Source organism: Saccostrea echinata, unplaced genomic scaffold, assembly GCF_033153115.1.
Source record: "Saccostrea echinata isolate AGI-Se365-2 ecotype Australia unplaced genomic scaffold, CSIRO_AGI_Sech_v1 ptg000041l, whole genome shotgun sequence".
In the NCBI taxonomy this organism is placed as follows: Eukaryota; Metazoa; Mollusca; class Bivalvia; order Ostreida; family Ostreidae; genus Saccostrea; species Saccostrea echinata.
The window spans coordinates 957,281-972,878 of record NW_026889790.1 but is presented as its reverse complement, the minus strand read 5'-3'; the positions used below and the strand labels follow the sequence as shown (position 1 = coordinate 972,878).

The window sequence follows — 15,598 nt, the reverse complement described above, 5'->3', positions numbered from 1 at the left end:
TTTATGGACCTCATTTCCATTTTAAGAGATTGCAAGTGTTCTTTAAAAGTCATCTTAGGTTAATATAAATCCTAGGAGGGTTAATATAAATCCTAGGAGGGTTAATATAAATCCTAGGAGATCCGAACCCACCTAACCCCTCACATCTGATGGATCCATATACCTTGTGGAGTTGTGGAAAAAGAGAGATAATCCAAATGAATCATTCGAATACATAGAAGAGAAATACATGTAATCATAGATTGAGTGCTTTTAGATAGCAACAGACAATTATTCCTAAATATGAATCTTTACGGCACAGGAGCCCTGGATAGCGCTACATGTCATCCTCGGTCTGTACTTTTTTTTATGAGATACATGTAGATCTGGTTTGAAAATTACGCGCCTGTGGATAGGAACCCCTCCCCCCCCCCCCCCCCCCACAATTTAATTTACACATCGGTCCCGGGATTTTTTTAATTTGTTTTGTATCATATATTTTTCTAGCACACATTTACAAAGTGTTCATTAACAAACGTTTTCTTAAAAAAACAAAACAAAAAACAAACAAAACAAAACAAAACTGAAAGTCTAGAGACATGCAGTTCTCGACATAATGAGGTACATGTACATGTACAACTCTATCGCATTTTTTTTATCCAGTCTGTTACTGTTTTTTTTTTTTTTTGGTTTACTTAATTAATGTTTCTTTACTACTTTTTGGGGTTTTTTTTGTTTTTCTTTTGTTGTGTGTGTGTGCGTGTGTTTCGTTTTTGCTTATAAATTTAGGCCAGTCTAATTAAGTTAGCTCCTACGTTTTCTTATTTTTTTTAACATAGTAAATAAGATGTAGGTGCTAATTTTCATTAAACTGAATTTAGGCCTCCCTGTCATCATCATCATCTTCTCTGCTAGAACATCTGGATCCACCCCTACCCCCTTAGAATTGTAAAAAGAGGTTTCACTCTCACAGTCCATGAAATAGCCATATTGGCTAATAATTATTTTTACCCCATTTAAAAATAAGATAGATGTCATCCACGCTTAATCCAACCATGCTAACAATGGCACAAAAATTCACGCATGCGCTGATTTTATATCCGGGATTTAGTGAAAGAAGTGGTCAAAGAAGACAACCTTCCGTCTGTTTAGACAAACAAAATCACAAATATGGCGTTAAAAAGGATTCAAAAGGTATGTTTATGTAAAACATTATTTTCTTTAGTCATATCCACTCTACAAAAGGCCAAATTTTGGTCAAATTTGTGTTATTATTTGTTTCCCGGCGACAGAGGGTTTACTTCTCGATCAACCGTAGGCCGCCATTTTATTTCATCGAAAATTACTGAACAGAAATGTGGGGATCCCCGAAATCATAGAGAAATTTCTGCGGTTATATTCTCGCGAAAATGTGATCATTATAGCATGAAAAGTTAAGCGAGGGTTCGTTTTCTGGTGATTTAGAAATGATTAAGTAGCATGACCAATGAAATCTCGGTGGAGTTCAGAGAGGTCGATACACCCAAAGTTGACAAGTTAAAACGAAAATAAGCATATAAATAGAACTGGGTAACCTGGTTAGAATTCATGACTGCTGCAGACTAATTTTGCAATGACTCCAAAGTTACAGACGTTTATTTTGGACCAAAATATTACAAAAGGAAAATGAGACAACTTGGTACATTACCAAACATGATAATACAAAACAATGTGTTGGTGATCTGTTTGTTTCGTTAAGTTTACAAACATGATAATATGCAATACGTTTAACAGTAAGAAAGATTTCAATTATTAACTAGTGCCCAATTACATAAAACATTCTCATTTAGAACTCTATATCAGGGGCTTATTAAGTGAGCAAGGGATACAGAAATGAATGAAAACTACAATACACCCCCAAGGAATATGACTTGTTTTGCATACATGTGTAGGACAAGTAAATTAATTGTTACAGTGGATGGTAAGCGATTATGAGTCATTACAAAATGAAATAAAGAAATATCAAACTGAAATTTAATCATTAAGTACTTTGGCCTCAGGGTGTATGGAATAAAACCCGGGGTAAATCCCTGTACCCCCTTGATTGAACCTCGATTACTAATAATATATTAGCCAAGCAAACCAAAATTTCTGATGTTTCTTTGAATGAAAAAACATGCCAAGTGCCTTATACTTTTAATTACTGTAAAAGCAGAATTTTTAGCAAGGATTCAATTTTGGCATTATTAGTGAGGGTTTGGAGATCCCTAAATTGAATATCACTAACAATTTATTCTGTATTGGTTGCTATAGTTAGCTTTCTTGACATTACAGGGTTCGACACTCGTCAAAATTTGGTCTCCCCATTTGGGCAACCTTGGCACTGATTTCAGGTTGCCCGAATGAATTTCAGGTCGCCCGAACAAAATATCAAATGAAACAAAAATGTGCAATTGTTAAAAATTTGTTAAGACGACAGAAGTTGTGCTTTTGTACATTTATGGAATGTCAAAAGCTGTAATGTATAATCTCACCTCATATATTGACACAAAATAAAGTTTCTAGTTTAAAACATTCATTTTCACTTACCATAAAGGCCTAAAAAAATGGAGTCAAACATCCCTGTACTGAATTAACCAGATGTGATGTTTACAGTGGACACCCAACATGGCTGTACGAACATCAGAAAGTTGTGGGGGGAAATACTATATGTTACAAAAATGATCATTACTCTTTATATTTATGGTGATTGTTGACTAGGTTGACATATTTTATATCTCAAATAAAACTTAATTTAATACTTTTGGTAAAAATTATATCAGCTGATTGATCAAACACAGATTTGGCAGAAAGAAAAATCCACGAGGCGGGTTACAGGAAACAATAAGGCCTTGTAAAGTTTATTTTAAAATATTAAACATCATTATTGAATATTCCCAACCCATCCCAGGTCGTCATTTGGGCGAGCCAGACTGAAAATCAGGTCGTCAAAAATCATCACAGGATGGAAATGACGAGGTGACGAGCGTGAATGTCGAACCCTGCATTATAAAAACGCTAAAATTACTTCTCGCTAAAATAATATACAAGTTTTTTGGGATAAATTGCTAAATTTGTGTCTCACTAAGAATTCTTCTTATACGGTATTACGGGATTTTCCACTGCCCCATCAGGGGTAGACAAATAGAATTTTTCAGTACTTGCCCTCGGACAGGTTACCATCGTAAAATTACTTGTCCTACCAAAAAATATGCTTGTCCCACTTTTTCTTAATTAACATAAAATTAAAGCATTATCGTTAAACATTAAATTATTTCTCAACTGATACACTACATGGGAACCAAACTAGACATAAAATCACTTAATTTTTTGCACGGAAAAATTTAGGGGTAAGTCTTGTTCCATGTAGATTTCTTAGCTTGTGCAGTGCGCATAATTTAAACTTTTCTCTGTATTACTTTAACATCCCAAAAATACTGAAAGATAGAAAAAAAATTTTTTTTGAATATTATAAAGTATTTGATTATGAAAACCACCACTGCATGTCGATTGTGGCTTTCAGTGATCGCCAGTCAACAGCTCCAATTTTAATATCAGTATAACACGTTTGTACTCACGGGATGAATTTTTACATTATTTTTTACAATACCTAAAAAGGTCTAAAATCCTCTTCAACTTTTTTGACATGGAATCAATAGCTGCTATGTTTTACGTCCTGTGTGTATTTTAACTACACATAAATGGGTAAATTCTAGAGGAGTTCCAACCGAGTATTCGATGTAGTAATGAACAGCAGCGAAAAACAGGTGCTCTACTGTGATTCATTACATTTCAACAGCGATAAAACAAACAACATTTGATTTTTTGTTAACTGGAGAAGCACTTGTCCGCGGGCAGGTACCACTTATCAAATAACTTGCCCACCAAACAAAATTGGTTGTCCCGGGCGTCGGGCAATGCTATTTGTCTAGCCCTGGCCCCATGTAGGGCTGAATTTCCACCCCATCCCCACTTGTAAAAACCCTCCCCCTCCCCACAAATCCCCCTTTATCATTACAGAAAAAGCTTTCACTACAGGAAAAATGAGCTTGAAAGAGTTTATTTTTAGATAGGCAAAAATAAAGGACTGTAATATGCTAAAAACCACGTGATAGTGTGGTGATACCCATATAAAAAAAAACTTCAACATGAATTTCCTCAAAAACAAACATATATATATATTTGAGATATATACTTTATTTTAACTCATATTTTGTAAGAAACAAACACCAAGTCTGCAAATTTCTTTTTTAGGAGTTAACAGACTTAGGCAGAGACCCCCCAGCACAGTGCTCAGCAGGACCCGTGGGTGACGATTGTAAGTAATACGTCTATTAAAATCAGAACTTAATTGTTTAAAATTACTGTAAATGTATTTTATTTGGTGTGTACAATATTTGCCGGAAATTGATTTTATTTAGCGTTTTCTGAATGCACTTTATATGAATATATAAACTCAAGACATTTAGCAATGTACTTGATTTAGTGTAAGCTGCTTTCTGTGAAAGGCGGTAAATAGAATACACAGCTAAATGTAATACTTTTACAGTATTGTTTTCAATGTGTTTATCAGCAACCTCAATGATTGTATTGAGTATATATTGTATGAGGTTACATTTTCATTCAGGATGCTTGCGTGTGGCTAAATCAAGTAGAGGCAGAGAATGATTCACTTGCCTCACTTAGATTTCACTGTTGTGTTAATAAAATCATTAAACTTTTTTCAGAACTTGAAATCTTATTCTTGTGCACGTACATTGAGAATAAGATTAACAAACTTCAAGTTATCAAAATATTTTGGTCTTCTTCTTGTCCAAAGTTTCATCATGTCATGTCTAAGTTGAGTTTTAGACTTGTCTTCTGTATGTACAACAATTATAGTAGTAAATTTGCTTTGTTTGGACTCACTTAAATTTTCTGCAGTTAAAGTACAAAATCTTTTGCATTAAAGTCAAGTCTTACAGGCAATTGATAGAAAACTATGGAGGACATCTGTTTTGGGTAGGCAGGTATGAGATTGGTAAGTTAATGGGAAGGTGGGTGGTGGGGTCTGTTTTTAGTCGTGGGTAAATCCGTGAAGTTTTATTTACTTGATTTTGGGACAGGTGTGTCTTTAAAATAAAGGTCATTCTTATACCCTGGAGAAAGAACATGTCCTGACTGTACTGAAGTTTAATATCATTTCCAGGGTTAGAAACTCCCTAAAATTACAACTCGCAAATAATTGCGAGTACCAAGAAAGTGAACTCGCAATTTTATAAGACTACTCGCAATTTTCATATAAAGTTAAATTTATATAAATTAAATACATGTAACTTGAGGAAAAAGTAACTACTGTACAATACACAAAATACAACTACAGTGTGACTTTTAGTTAAATTACTGATTTAAATCAAAAGCATTGTGTTCTGTCATATTATATAATTTTTCTACAGTTTCAATGCAAAAAAAAATCAACTCGCAAGTTTTTGCGAGTTACCTAATTTTTAACTCGCAATTTGGGAATTCTAACTCGCGTTTTGCGAGTTGTATATAGTGAATTTCGAACCCTGATTTCATTTATTAACTCAATATATATTCTATACCAATTGTGGTCATTAAACCATGCAATCTACAGCATCTGTTTTGACTGAATTAATATTTTTCCCCTCTTCTTTTTCAGTATTTCATTGGCAAGCCACAATAATGGGTCCGGTGAGTAAAGAACAGTTTAATGGAAACTATCAAAGATATATATATATATATATATATATATATATATATATATATATATATATATATATATATATATATATATATATATATATATATATAGACTATTTGTATGCATTTTTAAGGATTGTATTCAGATGTTTAAAAATTGATATGAAATGCTAGCTTATCTATTTTAACAAAAGATTTAATGCACTCTTCAAGTATGTTTTCTTTACGATTATCATTCTGTTTTACAGACAGACAGTCCATTCACTGGTGGTGTATTTTTCCTAACAATACATTTCCCTACAGATTATCCATTTAAACCCCCTAAGGTAAGTTTATACTAAAATTACATATATATATTGAAAAAGTCAACATAAAATTTCTTTGCTTTTAGTCTGAAATTTGCATAATTTGACCCATATTTCAAATTTTACATCAGTAGTCCCAACTTTTCATTTCATTTTTTGTAATTACATGATACTTCTTTCCACTCAGCACTAAATTCATAAAAAAGCTTGATATTATACTATTTACTGGCTATGAGGACATAGCAAGTTTATTGTCCCTCAAGACAGTAACTATTTCCAGAGTTGAAGCTGAGGGAAATAGTTGCTTTCAAAGAGGACAATAAACTTGGTATTGCCCTCAGAGCTCTATGTAGGTGTTTTATAATACCAAAGCAGACTTTACTTGTGTCACGTCATGATCCAGATAAAACCAGAAGAGTTCAGAGGGAAATGGAATGCTGCCAGTGAATAGTTCGGTGACTATTTCACCATTGGCAAATCGCACAAAAACTATTCCATGGTAGAGGCTGATTTGAAAAAAACAATAGGTTTATTCATCATATCTTTATAAAGAAAAAATTGAAGAAAATATCACAATGTATTTCCCAAAGTACGATATTATTAGTGCAGAAAGGCCACACAATTTATGTGCATTAATTGACACTTTTTTCCAATGATTTTTTAAACCGTTTTGCATAAAATATAATTATATTTATTGCCATGATTACATCTTATAACATATGATTGAGTTTAAAGGTGATTAATAATAAAGTTGCATTTTAAGTACAAAAAGGTCAAGTTTATTGCACTGTTGCTCACCAATACCCACACTGACCCACAATCTTTCTAATTTTGAGTTCTGCTGTATGAGGAGTTTTTGAGTTATGCTGTTTGAGGAGATATCTAAAATATAGTTATCAAAAAACCCTTGAACCAATGTAACAGGAGTTACATACTTTAAATTAATTCACATGTAACTATGATTTTTGCATGTACTCTTGTGTTATTATTTAGATAATAAATATGAGTTATTTCTGGTATAACCTGACTTAGTATTGGGTGCCACAATGTCGCTATGCATGAAAATATGTGTTTTTATTTTCCAGAGTAATTCTACACAGTTCTTAAATAAACTTGATCAATGAAGACTTTTTGAATTTCTGGATGTACTCCAATGTTATGATTTAAAAAAAATTGGGAAAATTCTCGTATAAATTGGGGGGGGGGGGGATTCTCATTGTGATGTATTGGTTTATCGGACCCAAACTCACTGCTCTGTAGGTGGAAATTTTTACTAATGATCAATTTCAACATACATGAGAAAAAAAAAAAAGAATTGATGATAAATTGATAATATGAACATTGAATATATCATTATCATATACTGTATAGTCAATATACATGTATCGCAGCACAGTACTAGTGGTAAAAATGTATGTCTGTGGTGTTGAAGAAGTCATCACCTCCAGGTTTGAATATTAATTTATCTTTGTACTACAGTCCAACTGTGGAATGAATTCATGTGTAGGGTTTGGAAAATACAACATATAGGAGACAAGTTGTCACTGATAATTTTAGAAAGGCATCAAAAGTTGTTCTAGTGTTACAAATTTAAAACAAAAATTTATTTTTTTATGGATATCCATGTTTAGAATGCTTCTGATTTTTGTGTAGGTTGCCTTTACGACAAGAATATATCACCCAAACATTAACAGTAATGGAAGTATTTGTCTGGATATATTACGATCACAGTGGTCCCCAGCTTTAACAATATCAAAAGGTAATTTCACAACACGCATTGTTACAGATTTTTTTTTTAAAGAATATATATACATGTATGTATATATTTATATAAGACGTCTTTGTGTAAATATTACCAATGTCCTAGGTATTTGATACTTGCATGCACACACAAGATGATGAAAATAATCAGTTTATAGTATATATGTAAAATTGTTTTCAAACTAAAATTGAAGCCAGGTATTTTTTTTCCATACAGTACTACTTTCCATATGTTCATTGCTAACTGACCCCAATCCTGATGATCCTCTTGTACCAGAAATAGCCCGAATTTACAAAACGGACAGGGAAAAATACAACAATACAGCCAAGGAATGGACTGCTAAATATGCCATGTGACATCATAATGACAGCCAATGAAAACATGTAAAAATTGCATCTGATGTTCTGACATTTTCACTTTTCCCACGGTATGCTGTACAAATAAGTGGCATGCCAGCAGACTAGGGAGACAAGGAGAACTAATGTTGAGTGAATTTTCCTTGACTCTTAACCAATTTTTTTTTTCTCAGTTTGTTCCGTTTCATGGGGATTTAAATTTTAGGGGGTAAAACAAAATAAAATAAGGTATGACACCTTTATATTATTTTTTGTAACTTGTTTGATAATTTGGTATTGTTTAAGTGGTATTATCTTATGGAACTGAAAGAATTGTATAAGTAAATCCTCACTTTTTATTTTGTCAGATTTGCGTGAACTTTAAGTTTGTCTTTCTTGATTAATATCTTGTCCATCAGCTGTTGTATTTTCTCAGGTTGGAGAAAATCTGCTAATAAATCTTTAATAGCTGCCAACATTGCAAGCCCTTTATATATTTTTGTTAAATTAAAACTTATTTAACTAAAATTGTTTTTGACCAGTGCTCACGTTATGGATTGTTTTCCATGATGGAATAGACTTTATATATTTAATTTTGTTGGTAATTTGTTTATAATATGTTGAATTTTCCTTAGTAAATTCTTTTTTTTACATTTAAAGAAAAATGATAATGATTGAAAAAGTTTAGTGCTAAACTGACATGTAAATGCAGCTTTCGTTTTATATATTTCTTTGTCGGGGGTTTATACTTTTCAGCAAAAGAATTTCCTTTGTATGAATATAACTGCATAGTTGAATAAAAAAATGGAATAATTATGTGGAGTTTCACCCTTCTTGTTTAAAATATGTGTTGCTTTTCTACATACAAAGAATATGCATGTAGTTTCATTTGTCCACAAGATATTTGTGGCCTTATAAATTGTTTTAAAGTAAATGTTTAACAAGAGAATGGTATGCAAGTCATATAAGCCAAGGATTTTTTAAACATTGACATGGAGAAATTAATTTGTCATGTATATCTACATAAGGAAGAACAGTAGTGAAGGGGCTTAGTTTGGTATGCGGTGAGTAATGTGCTGTGAATAGATTATTAAAAAAGTATTAAAATGGTAACGTGTATTTTTCCAGGAAGGAACTTATGAGGACGATGTATAGGATATGATCACTATGTATGTTGTGAGAAATGTAATTGAGACCATTGTGAATACAATGAGTTGTCCCTCTTTGTGCCTTTTCACCATGCAGTACAAATATACGAATTTAGGCCAAAGTTTTTATTTTTTTTGGTTTACGATTTTCTGTCTCAAAAAAAATGCATTGGGTGGTCGAAAAATAAAAATAAAAATAATTTAGGATTCAACAATTTCATTTTAAAATACCAGCAAAGTTTATTTTAATAAAAATAATACACGTCAATAGTACTTTTAAGTTTTATTGTCTAGATCACATAACTCTTTTTATTTAATTTTAATTCATTTCTAACTTTAGACTGAATGTCATTTTCATTTACATATAGTTCTGATTTTTGTTTGTCAATCAGTGCTATTTTTGTTTTGCAGCATCCACAATTTTTGGCTGGATTGCCCCAAAATTTAAACGTTTCTTTCTTGCATCTTCACCCCTTCCCACAATTTCCTTGAAGTCTCTAAATCTTTTATATCTTGCGGACCGACAAGTATATGCATGTACATCTAAGCATGGATGCAAACTTAAATCCGTCCCAAAGTCGGTGGTGGAAGTAACAAGCTTCTAAAATACATGTTAGGTATATATAAATTTAACTTCACGTACAAGTATATTATTATCTTGATCATACATCAAAGCACCACTGGACAAATAGCGTGAATTACCAAGTACGACTTGGAGAAAGAGATAAAGTGTCTTAAAAGACAATTTCGAAGCTACAAGTATACCAGCCTTCCATGTTACACACTTCTCTGTGCATGTACAGAATTCGACATTTTACCCGAAAGCGTTTGATGTATCAATAAACCGAAATTAAATGTTACCTGGAGATTTTAAGCCTATATATGGCGTATCTGAGCCATAAATAATAATAATAATACGAGATTGAGTGTATGATATGTTATTTACGTTCAAATTAAATTTTCACTGATTTCGACTTGAATAACCTCACGTTTCTATAGTTGACCTTAAATTTGTCTCTTATTTAAATGTGGAGTCGGTAAATAAATTGGTTATTGTTTTAAAGTTTTGATATGTTTGAAACGCGATTGATTTCAATTGTGTAATTTACAGAAAAGTCCCATCTTTATATAAAGTAGTAAAAATTATATAAAAAGATCTTCTTTTTTAAACTTCGGTTATCTGAACTTATCAAACATACGCCCTAGTATATGACTTTAAAGGCTGAATAAATTTAAGGATGGAAAAGTTTTTTCCCAGCAATCTTAATTAGCTTTATACATATTTGATTTTTTGAATTGCCGCAGATGATAACCGTGGATTCAATTTGCGCGAACAATTTATTCGTCGGGAAAGTAATTTGACTTTGGAAGATTGAGGGGTTGGAATTGAGAAAGTTCATGGGCCAAGAGTTAGCATGCCGACTAACCATGTACGGAATCAAAATAGCAAACTGAAGTTACATAATGTCAACAATCTAGTATGTAAACAAGGAAGTATTTGTCATGACTTTGAGGAAGGAAGTATGAAATAAGATCATCTATTTATATACGTATTAAGTCGCGCAGACTGAGAATTAATGTCGCTCTTTCGATTATTTAACAGGATAAATAAAAAAAAAAATGAAATTTTCAAAACTGATATGACATTGAAATTTAACCCATCAAAACAATAAATAAATACCATTAGTAACCTATATGATTGTAAAAGAATATATTGCATACGTCTGTTTACCCCTCCCCCCTTCCCGGCCGCACGTGCACGCTAACACCATGAGGAAATTCTGAAAGTGTCCCTGATCTACCAATTAAGGTTTCAAGAGCAATTCATGCAGTTATTTAAAAGATCTATCTAATAATTTTTGTTAAGATATACAGTGCTTTATACTTTTTGTATTACTTGGGGAATGAACAGGGACTATCTTTCTCCCTCCTTCCTTTGTCCATTTCTTTCTTTATTCATCCTCCTCTTACACTTTTTCATTAATTATTTCCCTCCCTTAATTTCCAAGAAGTACGAATCACATTGATATAGATCTACATGTTTTTAAATTGTCCAATCGAACCCTCTGATTTGAACCTACATGTATTTTTATTGTATAAATAATATACAAATGGTTTGAACACAAGTTCCAACAACTTACGAGGTTCTCACCATAAATGGCTGCAACTGTCAAAATCTATGTATAGAAAAAAATAGTGATTTACAAACATGTTTGTTTTAAACATACATCAAACCCTCTCGTATGGCAGATGTAATTTGTTTGATAAATTCAGGCCCGTAGGAAGCAATTTCACTTTGAGGGGGCACAACCATACATTTTCAGTTGGGGGGGGGGCACTATCAAGTACCAAAATTTCTTGACAAGCAAGAAAAAAAAAGGTCATCAGACGTTTTGATTGAGGGGGCACAAGCATAAAATAGCTATGTTTTCTATAGTATTCTATATATCGGCAAAATTATTGGGGTGGGGGGCACGGGGGCTGTGCCCCCCCCCCCCGGTTCCTACGGCCATGAAATTTCAAATACATAAAAATGTAACACTTGTAAGCATTTTCAACGGTCTAAAATTGAATCAGAAAGAGAGAGAGGAAAAAATATGGCACGCCAAATTTACAAAAATGAGTAAAACCTAGTTTCACAATTGATAAACTAGGTTTATCGACTGTAAACTATAGTTTACAAATCGTAAACTATATTTAACGATTCGTTAAGTATAGTTTTCATCTGTAAAACTATATTTAACGGTTGTTAACTATAGTTTACGAATGCTAATCTAAGTTTATCTGTCTGTAATAAGCGTTAACAATAGATTTTGTTGATAAACATAGATTCACGTTTGTAAACTATAGTTTACAATCGTAAACTATAGTTTACAATCGTAAACTATAGTTAACGGTTGTTAATCATAGTTTCACAAATCGTGAAACTATATTTATCAGATCGTTAACTATAGTTAACGGTTTGTAAACTATAGTTTACAAATCGTGGAACTGTATTTATCAGAAAATCTATGTTTTGCAATCGCAAATGATTGTTTTCGGTGTTAAGTATAGTTTACGGTTGTGAAACATAGATTATCGCGTTAACTATGGTTTACAGATGTGAAATATAGATTAACGTTGTTAATTATAGTTTACAATTCGTAAACTATAGTTTACAACCGATAAACCTAGTTTATCGATTGTGAAACTATGATTATCTCAATTTTGTGAATTTGGCGTGCCATAAAAAAAAGATAGTTAATGTTTCAAGTGCAGACACAATTTATCTTTTCTTTTTTTTTTGTGTTTTTTATTTTGATGACTAGTATTAAGGAAAAATACTTGAGACTATTTCTAATAATAGCAAGGGTACAAATGTTTGGCATAAATTCTATTGCGATATAACCGAATGTGTGAGGGCCGAACATGTTTAATGCCGAAACAACCTGTTACCGCCATCCACTGAGTGCTGGTTCTCTGCCCTTGCTTCCAGTCGCCGCTTTCGCGGACTTTTTAAGTTTCTCATGTTTGAAGATTTTGAATGTTCATTTATTGCAGTATAATGCCGATGCTTGGACAAGTTTTATGAAAAAAGATAGGCTTGCTGGTGAGTTTTGACTGCTCGAATTAAACACCTTGTAATTTAAGGAATGGAATGGTTATTGTAATCTTTAAGTACAACTCGAATTATCTCGGTATGTTGATAACTTTTATAGAAATTCCTTGAAAAATTTCCCTCTGTGTCTTTTTCTGAAATCAGCAAGATATGGAGTTAATTACTTCGTAATTTTAAGTTTGTAGTGTAAGTATAAACAACTCCTGATCTGTCTACCCTTCCGCATTTGGCGTATTTCTTCCGCTTTTTATCACTTAATAGATAGTTTTCAGTAGGCCCAAATTATCAAGAGTTATTTCCCTTTGGCCGCCATATTGGAGGTCAACATACTCATATTTCTTCATTATTCAACCAACTTTAACTTTATATACTGGCAATTGTGGGGTAGGCAGCATTGTTTTTCTAAAAAATATACATTTGGTAAAGCCTCCTTTTTTTCATAATTTTTATTCCATAAAGATTTTCCTCCAAATATTTCTGCTACACCCTCTTAAATTTGGTAAGACAAAGAGGAAAAATTACCAGGTTGACCACCAAAATGGCGGGCAAGGGAAATAACTCGAAGAGAAAATATGCCATATGAAAACTATCTATTACGCTGTTTTGCCATGAAAAATTTATTGTACACTTCTTAAATTTTCCGTCTAAATGATTTTGTCATTTTATATTTCTGTAGCATTTCTTTCTGAACGACTGACTCTCTCGAGTTCAAGTAGGTCCTAAGTAGAGAGAAGATCAGTAAAACGTTTTATCTATATTTGGCAGTTAACAGTTCTTCTAGATCACAAATTAAGTTAATGATTTATCTTAAGTAAGATGACTCCTAAATCTTAAAGTGCAGCGCATTCCAAAGAAGTGGAAGAAGTCGATAAAAAAAACTGTGTACTTCCAAGGACCTAGTATATACTAACGGGATAGGCAACTGTCCTTCAGCGCCATGTTTATTTACCAAAAACATCACACACAACACTGCAAGTTTTTCGAACTACTTCTTTTCCCAGTAAAAAGCTTGTTTTCTGATTAATGTAATCTGTTCTTTTTGTGTACCGGAATGGATATTTAATAAATTTTAAAGCACATATTATAAAATGATTTAGATATTAAGTAAACAACCACCAAAATGGGCGATTTCTCGGAAATACGGCCGATCAGGGGCACACACAATAAACGTAATTACTTCTAGTAAGATAAGGAGTAAAAATAGTGCTAATAACAAATCTTGAATAATTTCTTGATAGATATTTAAGATTTTATTCTGAAATATTTGATAGCAAAAGAGATATATTTAATTAAAAGTGACTTACGAAATCCCGCAACTTACAAGGTATCGCTAGACTTGCAAGAGTTGCCTATCCCGTTAGTATGTAGGTCCCTGGTACTTCAACCATCATAATGATAAGTTATATTAATTCCACTGAAAGACCCTCAGTTGTGTTAACCAAATGCTTCATAACATGTTAGAGTGGGGTTCTCATAAGTTTAAGGATAAGACGTCTGGATGTTATGATGCTGTAGTTTAACAATCCAATGTGGAATTTTTTCATTAAATGACATAAAAATAGTTTTTGCCTCATTTTTATTTTGATGTATATCATATACATTTATTTAAATAGCACTATTACCTTGCGTTTATCAAACTTGATGCTTCTCTTTTTTGATAAAATCAAGAAAGCTCTAAATCTCAAGTTATTTTCATGTCTTAACATATTGTTAACGTTTTTGACAATCAAATGATTCGATCATGAGTATGCCAAATTCGAAAGTACAATGTATCACTGATGTTAATTTGCGTAAGTCGGTTTAGACTTCTACAAGGAACGTTTATAAAAAATTGGTGAATTTATAATTCGAAGAGTTGTTTTAACAGAAAATATCTACAAAAATATAACAGAAGAAAACTAGCATAAATCTAATTTTTATCAGGGTGATGCACCAAACATTTAGTTAGATATATAATATAGTCTGCAACTCGTTAGCTCTCTTCAAACCCAGACATCTATGTTTAACACTGGGATCGTCGGTATAAGCACAATTGTTTTTGGTTTACTGGTAGTGGTAGATAAAAAAATTTCTGTCATTTATCAATCTCATTATGCTGTAACATCACAGCTGGCCACCCTGTTTTTCTGTGAATATCTCTGAATTCAAACCCTAGTATGCTTTTCTTGGAATACTTTATTAGGTCCAACACAATCTGAGTGAGTGTCTTCATTTAGCTATGTGGGGTTCTTTGACTGGGGCATTTTTGTGATGGGGCACAAGCATTGACTGGCACCCTGTAAGGCCACATGTTGACAACTTGACATAGGATATGGCCTAAAATGATTTAGTTGTCAAAATGGACTTATCAAGAAGGAAGATTAACTCACCAACAGGTTTTAGCTACAATGTAAAGATTGTAAAGAGTATCATTCAACCACTTTGGACTCCTACTTCTCACAGAGATACAGTTTGTACTGTCTTCTCTGGTCACCAAGGGTTTCTGAGATTTCGGATTGGAAACCCTTGGCCAGCAAGAATGTCCACAGAGATACAAGTTAGTCAGAGGAGGCAGCATTGTAAATTATATTCAGTTGACAAGCTTATAAAGAAGTGCCAGGGACGATCAATTTTGTTTTGTATTATGCATAGTTTGTTATATCCATTTAGTTTATAATACTTCAGGGAATGAAAAACCCTTTGCTGAATTTGAAATTAAGCATGTTTGCTGTTACTGGTTACTGCAATAATATTGAAATTACTTAAATTAA

The 15,598-nt window shown here is 32.6% G+C and overlaps 2 protein-coding genes across 3 annotated transcripts in view; both read left to right on the top strand.

Moving 5' to 3' along the window:
- The first annotated feature begins 1,075 nt into the window (after positions 1–1,075).
- On the top strand, positions 1,076–8,918 carry LOC133200694 (ubiquitin-conjugating enzyme E2-17 kDa). The gene is made up of 6 exons (XM_061336461.1): positions 1,076–1,173; positions 4,252–4,315; positions 5,660–5,691; positions 5,949–6,026; positions 7,659–7,764; positions 7,984–8,918. The coding sequence occupies exons 1-6, from the start codon at positions 1,150–1,152 to the stop codon at positions 8,121–8,123; spliced, it is 444 nt and encodes a 147-aa protein (XP_061192445.1). The 5' UTR covers positions 1,076–1,149; the 3' UTR covers positions 8,124–8,918.
- Positions 8,919–12,802: 3,884 nt separating this feature from the next.
- Positions 12,803–15,598, top strand: part of LOC133200693 (follistatin-related protein 5-like) — a 42,146-nt gene continuing 39,350 nt past the window's right edge. Inside the window, exon 1 of one of the 2 annotated variants that reach the window (XM_061336458.1) lies at positions 12,803–12,839. The gene's annotated coding sequence lies outside the window, so the exon portion shown is untranslated. The remainder of the gene's footprint in view (positions 12,840–15,598) is intronic. The other variant, XM_061336460.1, reaches the window with a different exon arrangement.